Genomic DNA, 14,364 nt, shown 5'->3' with positions numbered 1-14,364 from the left:
TTCAAGGGCCCACAGTGGGCGGCCTAGCACCTTTTACTCGGCCGTGGCTATTTTGCGGCGAGTCGCGGAACCTTAGAGGCAGCACAGGAGAGTATTAATAGTGATGATACCCTAAGGTGGGTAACTAAGGGATCCGAGTGAAAGGGTTTAATCCTGCGAGCCCTCAAGATAGGTGTGCCTGCCCACGACGTTCGAAGCCACAGAAACTAGGTTTGAGGATCCCTATTTAACGGCATTAGTAGGAACAGGATAGTAATGACTATAATAATGAAATGGTAATATAGGCAACGACCGTTCAAGGCTGGTGGTGCCTGCAATCGTCTAGAAGCCTGGATAGAACCTCGGAGTCAGGAACCGCACGAAGTTTTGGGTTTTGGACCGCGCGCGCCACCGTCCTTGATTTCTTGCGTGGCGAGGGCCAGACCAGAGAGAGCGCGATCACAAGAAATAGCCACGAAGCCTGCCGCCGGAGGATGACGCGGAAATGACGGCAGGCCAGCTGGCGTCTAACTCACTAATAATGTAAGAATTAGCTGAGCAACCTACAACTAAAAACACCCGTGATCACAGGTTAAGCCGGCGGACTTCGAAGACGGGCTTGGGGACACGCAGCCCCGCGTCGCCGGCCAATCACGCGGCGGCGAAACGGCTCGCCAGCCACCTTGCCAACTATACGGTATTGGCTGTCTGTCTCGAACACGAGCAGGGAAAATGCCCTGTATTGCACGCGACCACGCCCGGTTTGGAGGCGGGCAGTGGGCTGGACAGGCGCCAACACCCCCACAAGCAGGCCGCTGGGTCAGCCATACTCCGTACACGTACTCCATAGACCTGGCCGGGTGGCAGGCTTCTAGCAGACAGCTCCCAGGCGGCACATGGAACGCCTCCCGCGGCGCAGGCGGTGTTTTTGCCTCGTTACTACGTATGCCGTAACGTTACCAGGAGGTGTACCGCGAAGCTCAACGCTAGTAAAAGCTTGGCCCAGCTGCGCTAGCTGCTTCGGGGCATGCTGCTCGTGGCCAGTTGCGCAAAAGAGAACCGCGTGCAGACTCCGACCGGAGTACGGAGGAGTACTCCGTAGCGCTCGCGACTTCACCGTTTGGTCACGGAAAGTCTGGCTCGTCCGTCAGTCGATGTCGACCACCGGCCGCCGGCTTAGGCTAACTGCACGGCCTCCATGTACTGTACCGAGCTACTATAACCCAAGAGTTTCACTTTTGTTTAATCCGCCCTGCCGCATCCTTCAGGCTGGAGCCATCCATGCTTCGCTGCAAGTCTTGATGCCACCCGTCTAGGACTCTTTAACGCCGTTTAAACTTGCCGCATACGAGCTTAAGTAAAGGAATAATTTAAAGAAAATGAGACACGACCGAGCGCCTTGATGTATGGGTTTAGTAGTTTGACAGTCTTTTGAAAGTCTCCCCATAGGGCGACTATCAGGTCAAGATGTGTTTGATAGCCGCTCATCTTCAGAAGGTATACACACGCAACCACCGTGCGACAACGTCGTGACAATTTCCTGCAAACAGGCATCGAAAGTGAAGGATGCAAACTGTAAGGCTCGCGTTTCTCTGCCGTATTTGTAGCTTCGTCCGTGTCCAAGTAAGACGCTTGTGGCGAGGGAGCCGTGGTCTATAACGATGCCTTTCGGCTCCCCTGTTGTTCCTGAAGTGTAAACGATGGTAATTCCTCACATCCTTTCTGAGTAGTATGCACTGCTTCAGTTGCATTAATATCGGGCACCCAGAGCTGGGCTGAGTCTACGCCGCGTGGGCCCCTCTTGGCTCCAAAGGAGCAGCAAAAATCAGCAATAATGCCCAGCCGCACCACGAGAGTATTATTATACTCCGTAAATTTTGTTTTTATTATTGCTGGACGGGGGCCAGGGATGAGCGCTGGGACGGGGGACGGAGGGAGTAGTCTCTCAGCCTTGGGGTTGTAAAAAGGGTTCATCCTTCGTAGCAGGCGCTTGACGAGCTTTTGGGCTCCTTTATACAAGAAGAGAAGCAATTATTATCGCCCATGCGTTTTATGGATCGATGTACGGACCTATTATTTTCGGCAGCCCCAGAAAGCGCGAACTAACTCACCCACTGACTAGCCTTCCAATCCTCAGGCTATCTATGTAATTATGTATGTCGACTACGGGCGTGTGCCAGGTAAAGGAACAGGAGTGTGGAGGGGAGGCAACGGAAGCCGTTAGAAGAAGGCTTGGGGAAGAGGGAAGAAGGGATACGTCCCGTCTAGCGAATAGGGGGTCGGGGGGCCCCCAACACTGTGCCGCCTGTATCTCCACGGACAGGAGTCTGTTCCGCACATCCTCGTCTTGAATCTTCTTGTTCTGGTGCAATCATACTGTTCCCCCTCACACAAGCTTGGGCCAAGGAAGGATCACTACGGAGGACACCGTAGGGGCTAGTTAACTCAACACTAGCGGATCCACCCGCGGTAATTTTGAACCCTCGAAACTGGGTGGCCCAGCCCAGCCAGAGAGGTCACCCGGCTGCAGAAATCGCCGTTCTACTATAATGAAGCGCGGTCAAAGGCCGTGACTGGTCTGAGTTTTAATAATGGATACGCGGCGCAAAACATATAGTTCGTGGAATTCTCCTCCACAGCGGCTCCATCATGGAGGCCTCGCCTGCTGGTGGTTCTCCAGCCTTTTATCCCTTCTCTTTTTTTCCCTTTTCTTCTTGTTCTTCTCCTCTTGTTGTTTTCTGGTCCCCAGTCTCTCGCTTTCTTGTTATTAGCCCATTCCCTGGCGCCAGCTGCTTGTTTTTATTCGTTTCCAGTTGAGAAATGGGGTTTATCCCCGCCAGGCTCTGATTCTTTTGCAATGAATATTCCCTCATTTCGCCTCTCACGGCCGTTTCTCTTTTCTCTGCTTACAGTCTCTGTGCTGGCTTCAAAGCTGCTGCACCTCTTTCTCCATGCTCATACGATCCCGGTTCTGCGGTTTATCATCTACTTTCCCACATTTTTCATTCAGGATGCTGCGGCAATTATCTTCTGCAGATTCTTGCTCCATGGAGGAGGAGGAATATTTTCCGTCATTGGACTGATGTTTGGCGGGTTTCTGGCGTAAGTGTCGAATGCAATGCCAGTCGGTTTGCACCGAGAGACTGACATGATGCGTTCCTAAGATTCCTAGTGCTGGGGGCTGCTGCGTCCCAATTCGGATTCTTTTATGTCACTAGTGCTGAAATGCAGTTTGATTCGGCGGCAACTGTCGTTAGTGACCCGGCTGCGGTTCGTCTCTTATTGAGTGGCCTGACAGAAGTCCTGATTTCCGGGCTCCTTCTCATCATCATCTCGTTTTTCTGCACGCCATGGATGTATAACAAGGTCGGGTTCTGGCTGGCTAGCATTGGGAAACTCCGCACGCCCGGGAATTGGGACATGTTGTTGCCCACTGTGCGATCTGATGTTGAAGAGCCTCAGCGGAGAGTTGTCCGCATATGGCCATTTTGCCTATTAACCGGCATCTTAGCTTTGATTACCTTGCTTTGCATGCGTCCCACCGTGCCGTACAGACACATTTCAGTAACCCTGCCGGTTGCGTTGCTGCGCGTATTCAAGCACCATACGGCCCACGAAAGTCATCATGAATGTGGCAATGGCTCGGAGCTCTACGCGGAGCCTTTCCCATTTCCTGACTTGATCTCAGAGGACAAATGGGAGATGCCACATGACAACTTTAAGGGATGGGCACCCGGTACGCGCAACTCATTCGTTAATAAATACAGCCAAAGCAGCCCTAGTTGGCTTTTGAAAAACATGCCGTACGCTTTCAAGCGATGGATTCCGCATAATGATACGCAGTCCACGAAGCCAGGAGACAGCGAGAGTACAGCACAGTGTGCACATGAGACAAACGATGGACCCAACTACTACAACCCTGTTGCAGACCCTTTCAGAATCACCAACCTCGACTCGCCCATGTATGAGTCTCTTCAAGCCGCGTTATCATCTGTCTTGATATCAAATGTCGTGCTGATCACCATGGAAAGCCAAAGGAAGGATGTGTTCCCCATGAAAGAAGGATCCAACCTCCATAACAACATTTTGAAGTCGCATTGGAAGAAAGATAGCGAGGAAATCAACGAGAAGCTGCGTCAGTTGACGCCAGTCGCCGAGCAGCTTACTGGAGAATCGTTCTGGAAAGATCCTACAGGGAAATCAAATCTCAACCTTACTTCCAATATCTGGCGGGACGAGATAGGCTCTGATATGGGTGGAATCAATGTTGTCGGTGCTCTATCCACATGCAGCCTTTCGCTTAAGAGCTTTCTAGGCAGTCACTGTGGTGTTTTTCCACTCCCTGTCGACTTCTTGCAGGAATCCACGAGGGACATTTATCAGCCATGTATCCCTCATATTCTTGATCTCTTTAATACTGCAAAATTGGAGGGTAAAAAGAGTACCAAAGATTTAGATCCTCGGTCGAAGAAAGATTCTTATCGAAAAAATGTGCTTTCCAGGCCTTGGAAAACTGTGTACGTCCAGGCTGTCACTGAGACGTTCGACCGCCAGAATATTATGAATAGAAAAATGGGCCTGTCTAATGTTATTACGAAAGAAACCCTGGATGACAGACATTCGAAGTATTATCCTTCAAATTTCTCGGAGGTGAACTATTTTGGGTGAGCTGCCTCATTAGCTGTTCTATCTGTTCTCTCCAGCTGATAAGTTGTTTGTCTAGTTACCCTGACCAAGCGGTCGAACGGCCACTTCGAGACCAGATCAAAGAGGCCGCAGAAGGCAAGTCACGTCTGTTCTTATCTCACTTTACCACAACAAGTCATCACCCGTGGCATGTGCCCGATGACTTTAACAAGACGGAGTACTTTGTTTCGCGGACAAAGCAGGATTTGAACAACTATCTGAATGCTATCCATTACGATGATGCCTGGATGGGAAATGTTCTGAAGATGCTGGAGGAAGGCGGTATTGCGAACGAGACTCTTGTCGTGTTCATCGGTGATCAGTATGACAAGCTTCCAAACAGTGTCAGCATCTAGACCCCATTTCTAATACTTCTCGTAGTGGCCACACCTTCGAGGAGGAAGGTTCTATGACCGTGACTTACAAAAACAGTCACGTCACCAACTTCCGCGTCCCGATCGTCTTCCGGCACCCACAGCTCCCACGCATCACGGTCAATGCCAATGCCACCTCGTTATCCATCATCCCAACACTTCTTGACCTCCTCATTAACAGCAATTCCTTGAATGACTTCGACACTACTGTCGCTTCCGATATTATCCACGACTACGAAGGCCAGTCCCTCCTGCGTCCATATAAAACGGAACATAAAGGTCGAAAGGCGTGGGATTTCAGCGTCGTCAATGCCGGCGCCGACATGGTTGCCGTGCAACTCGCCGGAAAGCCATGGCGACTTGTTGTCCCGCTTAAACCAGACTTTGCGTACCGCTTCACCAGAGTAGATACCGATCCAAATGAAGACCACCCTATCGAGGAGTGGTCTATGCCCGACCTGTCCGCCACTTTGAAGAGCAGGTGGGGAGAGGAGCCCGCTGAGTGGGCTGTCGCTGCTGAAAAGGCAACTCACTGGTGGAGGAAAGAAATGCATCGCTTATGGAATTACCCCACGTACGATTGACGACGGAGGGCCCGCTAGTGCCCATTGCACATATTCGCTATCTGTATATGTATGAAACTTCTTTATGTTTCCCCCGCTCCCAGACATCTGATATGAGAAGCGATGGGTGACGGGATGTGGTGGGTTGTTTCTTTTATATCAAACAGATCTCTCATTTCTTGGGTGTTCTGAGTTGTTTTCTCTTAGCGTTTTTGGTGCCCTTCTTTACTTGATGTTTGTCTTTGCGGTTGATGTTTTCTGAGGAGTTTAAAACATGCCTGGATTGTTATTTGTGTTTTTTGTGTTTGGGAGGCATCTCATATCCATATGAGCTTTATCTGATTGATTTGGTTAACCGGCATTTACATATAGTACATACATCTACTTACTAGAATAATTATTTGCCTTTTCTGATCCTAGACCCGATTAGTTTGGATTCGCCTTCTTAGGAATTTGATGTTGTCTGGTGTTCGTCGTCCCTCAAGCCTCAACCGCCAGCCGGCGACGTTCTTGGCGAGGCTAATCGCGGCTGAACGCGCCTCCTCATCCATAGAGTTTTACAAGTAATAGGTTCCATTCATCGTAAAAATTTCTTTCCATCCAGTAGTATATACATTTCTATTCCGTCACAAAGTACAGCTTCTCGTGAAGTCGTCCCGCCTAAAAAAATCCAGAATCCTATGCGGTTATGTATGAACAACCATCCCATCCCATGCCGAATGCCCTCATATAATATCCCAAGCCTGCTTGGAAACCAATAATAATATTGACCATGATGCATAGCTAACAAATGGTATCCGAGTACTCCGTAGTAATAACAATATATAACAACCATTTTGTGTTGAAATTTCAACGATATTCAACAATATGATTAGAAATATCCTAATTTTGCAGCTTCTCGCTGGATACCCTCTTTAACCCCAACAAGCCCGGGAAAATCAATTTCTAGCTTTTTAATAAGCTGCTTGCTCCGCTCTCTCTTCGCCAGCAACAGCATGTCTTCCAAATGATGGATTTCGTGTTGTAGTAAGCGATGCGAGTCAAACAGAGAGAGAGATAAGAGCTCTTCGGCGTATTGACGAAGTTTACGTAGCTGACATTCCAGGGTGTCAAATGACGAGCTTGGAGGGTAAGCGGCAACGGTCAACGGCGTGGCCGCCGTGTTGGAAGCGATGGTGCTGGTGGTAGTAGGGCGAAACTGGGTAGGCGGAGAGTGAATGGCGGTCTGAGATGACAATAGGTGTATTAATTGATTCGTAGCAATGCCGTGAGGAGTAGGGTTTGGCGGCAGAGGATTGAAGGTCATTGGTAGAATAGGCGGAGAGTGGTCTAAGTTATGTTTGGACTCCCTGTTAAACTGATCGAGGCCCCGACTGTGTTGCGGAGCAGTAGCATTTTTTCTCCTCGCACTAGTATTCTTGAACGTGACAACATCCGAAGGCAACCGCTTAGTTGCGGGAGGAGAGGGTAAATCAGGCGTACATTCAGGGCTGCATACTGATTTTAGAGGTGGGAGGGAAACGAGGTCGTCGGTAGGAGATGGCATTCGAGTAATATAATCTATACTGTGCAGAACTTTTCCGTCGTCGCGTGTCTGTGTAGCAGTTCTGGAACTTCCGTGCAATAACTTCTGCACCTTTGTAGGGACTTGATCGTCGTCCATGTTTCCTTTCCCAGCCTTGTCATTAGGAAAGTTGCTGATGCTATTTTCAGGGTTGCGATCTCTACCATGTATCGCATTTAACACAACAGGGGTATCTGGGGACGCTCGCAACAAATTGTCCATATTTGGTGGCGTGGTGGGCAGAGGTCGCTTGTTTCCATTGCTTGAAGTGGGTGTATTCTGGTTTGCTGAGCTAGTACTCGTTATTGTCCTCTGGAGTCTCTGTTAGTACCGATAGAGCCAGGACATAATTAGAAAAAAATAAACAAACCCTTTTTTGGTCAAAGACGTTATCGGTAAACCCCGTAATTTTACCTCGTGAGTCAGCTGGTTTTACTCTTCGTTTCGACGCTGGCTTTTCGGCCTTCACATATGCTGAAGGGAAATGGCAACACTAAAGACAAGATATTAGCATTTTCCCAATCGAGACATATTGTTTTTGCAGAATTGCAAAACTACCTACCCTACAGTTGCAGGTTTCAAGGCACTTGGGACATATCCACAACGAAGCCTGGCGCATCACCTCTGCCGAGTTGACGTCAAAGTGTCGATAAAGTCCACGAAAACAAAAAAATGCTGAACAGCGGTCGCACCGCCGCCCCTTCCACGCTAGGTGATCGATGCGGCATAGGTGGCATAACCTGGTAAAGGTGTTCTGTTTTGCCAGAATTAGGTCATTGACAGCTGTGCCCAAGGACTTCCGAAGATCTAAAGAGCGATCGTCGTCCAGCCTGTAACCAAGAAGTTGCTGAGCGCGGTCTAGTACACGCGCGCAAGTCTCTTGCGGGACGATTTCAGCCCAAGAATAGCTCTGGATGTGCTCACAGCTTCGGCCGTTTAAGAAACAGTTCAGACATAGATCGAAGTCCTCGCACTCGCTGCATCGTAGATGGCGATTCCAAATAGCCGTACTGCAAAAGTCGCAGGTTACAATGGCAGTTTCTGGCACACGCACAAGGGTCATGGATGTGGCTGGCTGGCCGACTATTCGTTCCTCGCGAACCATCTGACGAAAGAGACGAGCTAGAAGATGTAGATCCGGTGGAGCTGGATTTTTAGTATCTTCTCGCAATAAACTTAGCATAGCACATGCTAGCGAGAGGTTAGTTTGTGCAACGTCCGGATGGCAGAGTCTATTAAACGGCGGCTGCGCATGGGCCATTCCGGCCTCCAGTGATAAAGGATGCAAGATATTCCACACAATCTTGGTAGAAAGGGAACCAAGGTTCCAAACCTGGTGAGCAGTAGCAGGTGGAAAGACTACTAAATCACCTGGCTGCTGTTCCCAGACATACAACGGGAAGTCAGCCTGTTTCAGATCTTCCGACCCCAGGTTCAACCAGTCGATGTGCGGAGAAGCGCCGCGAGATGCCATAAAAGTGTCATATTTTGACTGTGACTTAAAGTCGGTTCCAAAACATAGCACGGGGTGGTCTACTGGCATGTAAGTTTAGAAGCGTAGAGACGGTAGCATTCTTCAGGGGCTCACCGCTTCCTTCAACAAGAAGGTTCAAAGCAACAGTAGAGGAGAAGCATCGGTGAAATCCCGACCTGAGCAGGTATTAGTAACAAGAAATTAAGCGTTATGGCCCAATGAACGCACGATGATCCCTCTGAGCCGACAAACGCCATCATAACTTCACTCCTAGCGCATGGAGGCAACCACTGGAAGAGGTCAAGGCGGCCAGCCCATTGCACTTCCGATGGAAGCAGCTTGCGACATAAGTCCACCCAAGTTTGCGGGCACTGTAGGTCACGCGCGTATAGATTTTTAAATTCTTTGTAGGATTGCCGGGCCGCGTCTGCAAATTTCTTCAGTGTGAAGCTTAGATCTCTGCCCGTGCTGCAGTTTCGAATGGGAATATCTATTGTAGTCTAGTTAGAACATGCGACTCTTGAAGCTGTACCAACTCTGTTGAAATATCACTGGGTCACCGCTCCTAAGCATCACTGTGCCGATATCTGCAAGCTCCAAAAATGTAAAGAAAAGTCTAGTCCATACTCTTCTTTGTAGAATGTTCAATCAACCCCTCGATGGACAGTATCCTTCTGTCCCACTCCGGCAGCCGGTCAAAGTCTCGAATCACGAACGGGCGTCCTTCTTGCAGCCGCCTCGATAGCCATTGGGCAAAGTTGGAGGTGTCGTGGCTAGCATCTTCGCGGATCCCAGGGCTGCGCTGCAGATCAAGGATAGAGTATTGCGGGAACTCAGCGAACGGTCTTCCAAGGGCGAGCAGATCGGCGGCACGGATGGAGGCCAGCACAGATGGTGTGTTCGAGGAGGATTCCACCATACGCGGAGCCGTCATTGTTGAAGGCGCATGGGCCGCGGGCGACACTGCAGTGCCATTCAGAGCATCATGCTGGCGTCGAGGGTGGGCAGCAAGGCGTGCGAGACAGGACAACGGACAAGAGACAGACGGACAGCCAGCCGCCGGAGCTCGTCCTGGCGAAGGATTTATACATAGCGAGCTCTGTGGTGATCGCCGGGCCAGGATGTCATTCCGCACCCGACCCGCGCAGTTGGGTGTGCTTGTCGCGCGAGGGGACGCCGCGCTGCCTCGGGCGCGGCCGGCGGGGATGCGCTGCGCTGCTATTCTGGGCCCTCCGTCGCGCTGCACCCGCCTCACCGACTCTTGAGTCTTGCACGCTGCCACACCACGCCTTGTCCCGCTGACAACGTCTGCCTCGATCCAGCCTGCGGCTTGCCGGCGCAGGGATGGGGGTTCCGGGTATCTGAACGTGCGTCCTCCACGCGAGGTGCCTATATGCGCGCGCCTTAAGGGCCGGCATGCGCAGGCCCATTCTCCCCGTGCCATGTCCCTGGCAGAGCTGATCTTTCCGGGGTCAACCGCTGCAACGGACATCGTATTCGTCGCGTTCCCAATCACCAAGCTCTGGTTGACAAATACTTCCTCGCCGTGCGTCTCGTCCTCGCTGCAGGTTTAGCCGGCATCCCGGAGCTCGTCCTGGACTGACAGCCGTCCATATAGTTGCTGGACTTTTCCCGGCTTCTCAAGCCCATGCTTCTTGCAAATAGTGCCCAAACATGCCACCGGCTAAGCGAAGCCACTGCAACAAAGCCTGAAGGATGCTAGCACCCGTTGATCCGCCCATGGCCTTCTGTGCCACCCGAAGGACCTCGAGGCCGAGCCTGCATTTCTTGTCTCTTAAATCGCAGCGTTGGAGCACGGCCGCGCAGGATCATCGGTGTTTCACAGGAGAGGATTGTTTTAAACCTGGAGAAATCATACGACAAGCGGAAATAAGCCTATCAGATTCACAGTTTGAATGTCGATACCCCAGCGAAGTGTTTAATTAGCGGTGAGCTATCACCGATTTCTTCTGACGCTTCTGAGGCGCCCGCGCAGCGCTGCACTGGCTATGTAAGACCGATTTGCGTCATATCTACCACTCTGCTGTCGAAGCAGCGCCTGTAGAAGTGCCGGTTTAGACGGCCAGTGTCATCGTCACATCGCGATGTCAATCAATCTGCAGTCATTGCTATGGGGTGCTTGATACAAACCCCTGACAAGCCACTAGCCCGGAGGGCTAGAGTCAGATGACGCTCTTCGCACCCAACTGTTGAACTAGTTGCTGCCTCTATCTTATCAGCATCTATAATTATCGGATCTAGGCTAGTTACTTGAGTCTATTATCCAAGCTGCATGTCTAAATTTGCCCCGGCATTTCGTATTTGGCAGAAAGCTGCTCGCAAAGTCGCGCTCCGTCAATTCCCAGTGGAGGGGTACATCCACCCTGACCACCGCACTATGCCTCCTGCGGTTAGATCATTGCCTGCTCAAAGGGGGCAACAACAGTCCCTGCCTCGCTGCTCTTCGATCGACAAAAATAATAAGCCGGCCAGTATTACACTTCCGATAGGAGAGAATGTGCGTAGCCCTCTCTGCTGCTGGCTAAGGGTGGGTTCTCGTTAAAGGCCTCGGTTTCTTCTTCTGTCGGAAATGTAGTTAGGCGTGAATTTCGAAAATAAAGCAACTTGAAAGAGGACATCGTTATTGTGTGACAGCACAAAAATAAAAGAGAGAAAAGTAAAATTCTGAGCGCGCTCTGAATACGGGAGATTCGGTGGAAATTATGAAATCTTTTTATGGGAGCCAACAAATCAAGTATTCTTCTGGTTTTCATGGAATTATACGAGGTTGATGGATAAAAATGTTTAGCAAAAAAAGACACCAGGCATTTCTAACTCCCACTTAGTTAGTTAGTTACTTGCTCCATTCAGAGCTAATAATTCCCATTTTTCAGTTTCTCAACAATGCTGTATATTCTCAGGCATATTTATGTATAATGTATTTGCTTACATTCCTTCTATCTTTGAAATTTGTTTAGTGCCTACCATATTGACAACCAAGGAGTGACAATTCAAATAGAGAAATTGAAGGCCTTTATCATCCAGTCAATAATCGTGTAAAGGTACAGTAGTCTAGCTACGATAGTATAATGTCAACGAACGTACTATTGAATAAATATTAGCGCGAGGAATATCTGTACAAGTCGATACCCGTTTGGTGGTTACAAAGTTAGAAATAATATACATATATGGTCTAGTTTTCTCGAAACCAGTCTAGACCCGCCGAGCTTAGATTCCCGAGTCCTCCTGGAAGAAGTCGTTGGAGTTCCAGTGGTTAGCCGGATTGCCATACCAGGAATCCCAGTTTCGGCACACTCTGTTCATCTCTGCAACATCGTTCGGCTGAGTCCGCAAGAGTGCCTTAAAATCATTCTTACGTTCAAGAATTTGAAGTGCTAAGCCCATCGATGCGTGCCATGCAATATGGCAGTGCATGACCCAGGACCCTGGATTATCGGCTTTGAAGGCAATGACGATAAAACCACCCGCGGGAAGCAGAGTCACATCACGGCGAGGTGGATTATCGAGTTTGAGGTTTAGAAGGCTTGGCTTAAACGCCTCGCTGGATTGTTGTAGTAAAGCAAAATCGTGTCCGTGAAGATGAATCTAGATAGAGTGGTTCCCTACTAAGAATGATTATCTCAGTGAATAGATAGGTAGTGTTCACTTACTGGGTGAGCAGCAGGAATCTGTACACCAACTTTTGCGGTCAAACTTTTCAGTCCGGTAATTAAAAGATACACCCAATCGTTGCTTGTATGTTCTTCAGATGGATATACAACCCAAGTGTCGTCCCACGTCGACCGGTCCAAACTCTTAACCATTGGCTGGGAATAGTTCAAATACATTGGGGATGGCCCAATGGCCCAGAAATTAACTTCTGGACCCGTACCAGGCCTCCCGGGCATTCGCCATTTCCCGAGACCAATATCATTGCTGGCGCTGAGCGGAGTGGGGGCAACTTGAGGGTCAGGAACCTGCCATGGGTGATAGGGCTTCAGTCGCTCAAACGGTTCATCACGGCATGCGGCGGGGAAACCTTGTCCGGTGCTGGTTGGCATGGTAGTTGTTCTCCTTCCGTAGTAGAGTATCCCCACCTTTTCGTCCGGGGGATTGTTTGCTTCAAACACTGAACATCCGGTAGTTGGTGTAAGGCGAATCCAATATGCCGATCCATTGGTAGCGTTAGGAAGTGTGTCAAGAATAACATGATATCGCTGGCCTATTTGTTGACTTAGCATTGATTAGGCTTGAACTTTGATGTTGACTTACCAATACCAACGACAAGATGATCAGTTTGATAGGGCGTCATTGGTACGAAGTCAGCACCGACCACGGTGAAATTATGGTTATCAATCGAAAAAACGAATATAGCATCGGTAGAGGTGTTAATAAGACGCAGAAGATATTTTTTCCCCTATGATGTTTGTTCTTAGCCAAATAGCCATAACAGTGTTCCGGTAATCAAATACCTTTGTCACTACAGTACTGTACTTTCTTGTTGGAGCTTGCGCACCAAGCCCGGTATAACTACCTAGGGAAAAAATTTAGCTGTGCTGTCTTATGCAGTAGAGACCACGGAATCACCTATTCCATTTAATAATATACTATGCATGCTTGGAGGACGGCCATTCTGAGCAATAGTGTATGCCTGGAAAGCACTGGTATGAAGATGATCTTGCATCAACAGTGGGTCGATGGACTGGTCGTAGTTGGCGCTTGACGGGCCATGAATTGTTAAAGGACCTACTAACCCATCTGTATATTGCAGAGAGTAGTGACTGTGATACCAGCTTGAGCCATATTGAATTGCTTTAAATTTGTAAGTAAAGGTATCAGCTGGAGCAATCGGGCACTGAGTGATTCCAGGAACGCCATCATGCAAATTAGTTCCAAGCATACGAAGGCCATGCCAATGAACTGCAGTCCCGTTATATTGGAGCTTATTTCTAACAGTGATTTCTTTGTCGCATTAGCCAGAGTATAAGACAATAGTATTCACAGAATCATACCAATATCGTCGCCCCAGCAGGCCTCTTTTATCAGTTTTTAGCCATCAGTAGGCTCCAAATATTCAGGATGAGAGTTCTTACGAATCCAGGGGCCAGGAAATAGGCCATTATATAACTTTGCCCGTTTGAACTCCACCCCATCAAGATTAACTGTATGTTCTTTGACTTCCAAAAAATGCTAGACAGGCCAACGCATTAGAATTGTTGCAGTGTCTCTCTACTACTAGGAGACTGACTCTTCTAGTGACGCCTTTTGGGGTGTATTTTTCGTAGTCAGTCATTATAGTATATTCTCCAGGCTCAGGGGCTGGCCCTGGGCCAATCCATTTGAGCCATTTGCGTTTGTCTGTCGGATCGTGCGCCCAGCCCCTCATACTAGGATAGAGACACTGGATGACACTGTTTGGGCTGTCTGTATTAGGCGGAGGGAAAAAAGCAGGTGGCTCCATGTCTGGGGCCGGCACCGCCGAGCCATGGTTCGGCCACAAGGCAAGAAAAAACAAGAGCTTTGAAGAAGCTAAGAGAGAAGCTTCAAGCATCTTCATTTTGAAGATAAAATGAATTGCCAAACACAGCTTCCTAAATTATCATGGGGCATTTCGGCGGGGAGCATGATATTTATATTTATATTCTTCCGGTTATCGCCAGATCTGACGGCAGAGAATTATGCCTCCCATTTGAGGGGGTTCATTGGGCTTCCTGTGTGCCGCTG

At 49.3% G+C, this 14,364-nt stretch overlaps 3 protein-coding genes across 3 annotated transcripts; 1 reads left to right on the top strand and 2 right to left on the bottom strand.

Moving 5' to 3' along the window:
* Positions 1-2,836: 2,836 nt before the first annotated feature.
* On the top strand, positions 2,837-5,623 carry LOZ57_003187 (uncharacterized protein; the record flags this gene model as incomplete). The annotated part of the gene is made up of 4 exons (XM_049252239.1): positions 2,837-3,081; positions 3,144-4,643; positions 4,703-4,987; positions 5,047-5,623. 4 exons carry the CDS (start codon positions 2,837-2,839, stop codon positions 5,621-5,623), a joined length of 2,607 nt encoding a protein of 868 aa, XP_049108743.1.
* Positions 5,624-6,473: 850 nt separating this feature from the next.
* LOZ57_003186 (uncharacterized protein) lies at positions 6,474-9,574 on the bottom strand (the record flags this gene model as incomplete). The annotated part of the gene is made up of 6 exons (XM_049252238.1): positions 6,474-7,478; positions 7,537-7,659; positions 7,729-8,699; positions 8,755-8,816; positions 8,869-9,130; positions 9,268-9,574. The coding sequence occupies 6 exons, from the start codon at positions 9,572-9,574 to the stop codon at positions 6,474-6,476; spliced, it is 2,730 nt and encodes a 909-aa protein (XP_049108742.1).
* A 2,294-nt stretch (positions 9,575-11,868) lies between these two features.
* LOZ57_003185 (uncharacterized protein) lies at positions 11,869-14,026 on the bottom strand (the record flags this gene model as incomplete). Its single annotated transcript, XM_049252237.1, has 8 exons — positions 11,869-12,246; positions 12,312-12,862; positions 12,913-13,057; positions 13,113-13,174; positions 13,228-13,602; positions 13,653-13,676; positions 13,734-13,830; positions 13,889-14,026. 8 exons carry the CDS (start codon positions 14,024-14,026, stop codon positions 11,869-11,871), a joined length of 1,770 nt encoding a protein of 589 aa, XP_049108741.1.
* Positions 14,027-14,364: the final 338 nt, after the last annotated feature.

Source organism: Ophidiomyces ophidiicola, assembly GCF_022830035.1.
Source record: "Ophidiomyces ophidiicola strain CBS 122913 chromosome Unknown scaffold_10, whole genome shotgun sequence".
NCBI lineage: Eukaryota > Fungi > Ascomycota > Eurotiomycetes > Onygenales > Onygenaceae > Ophidiomyces > Ophidiomyces ophidiicola.
Note: the sequence above shows the minus strand (reverse complement) of the source record. Positions and strands in the feature narration are given on the sequence as shown.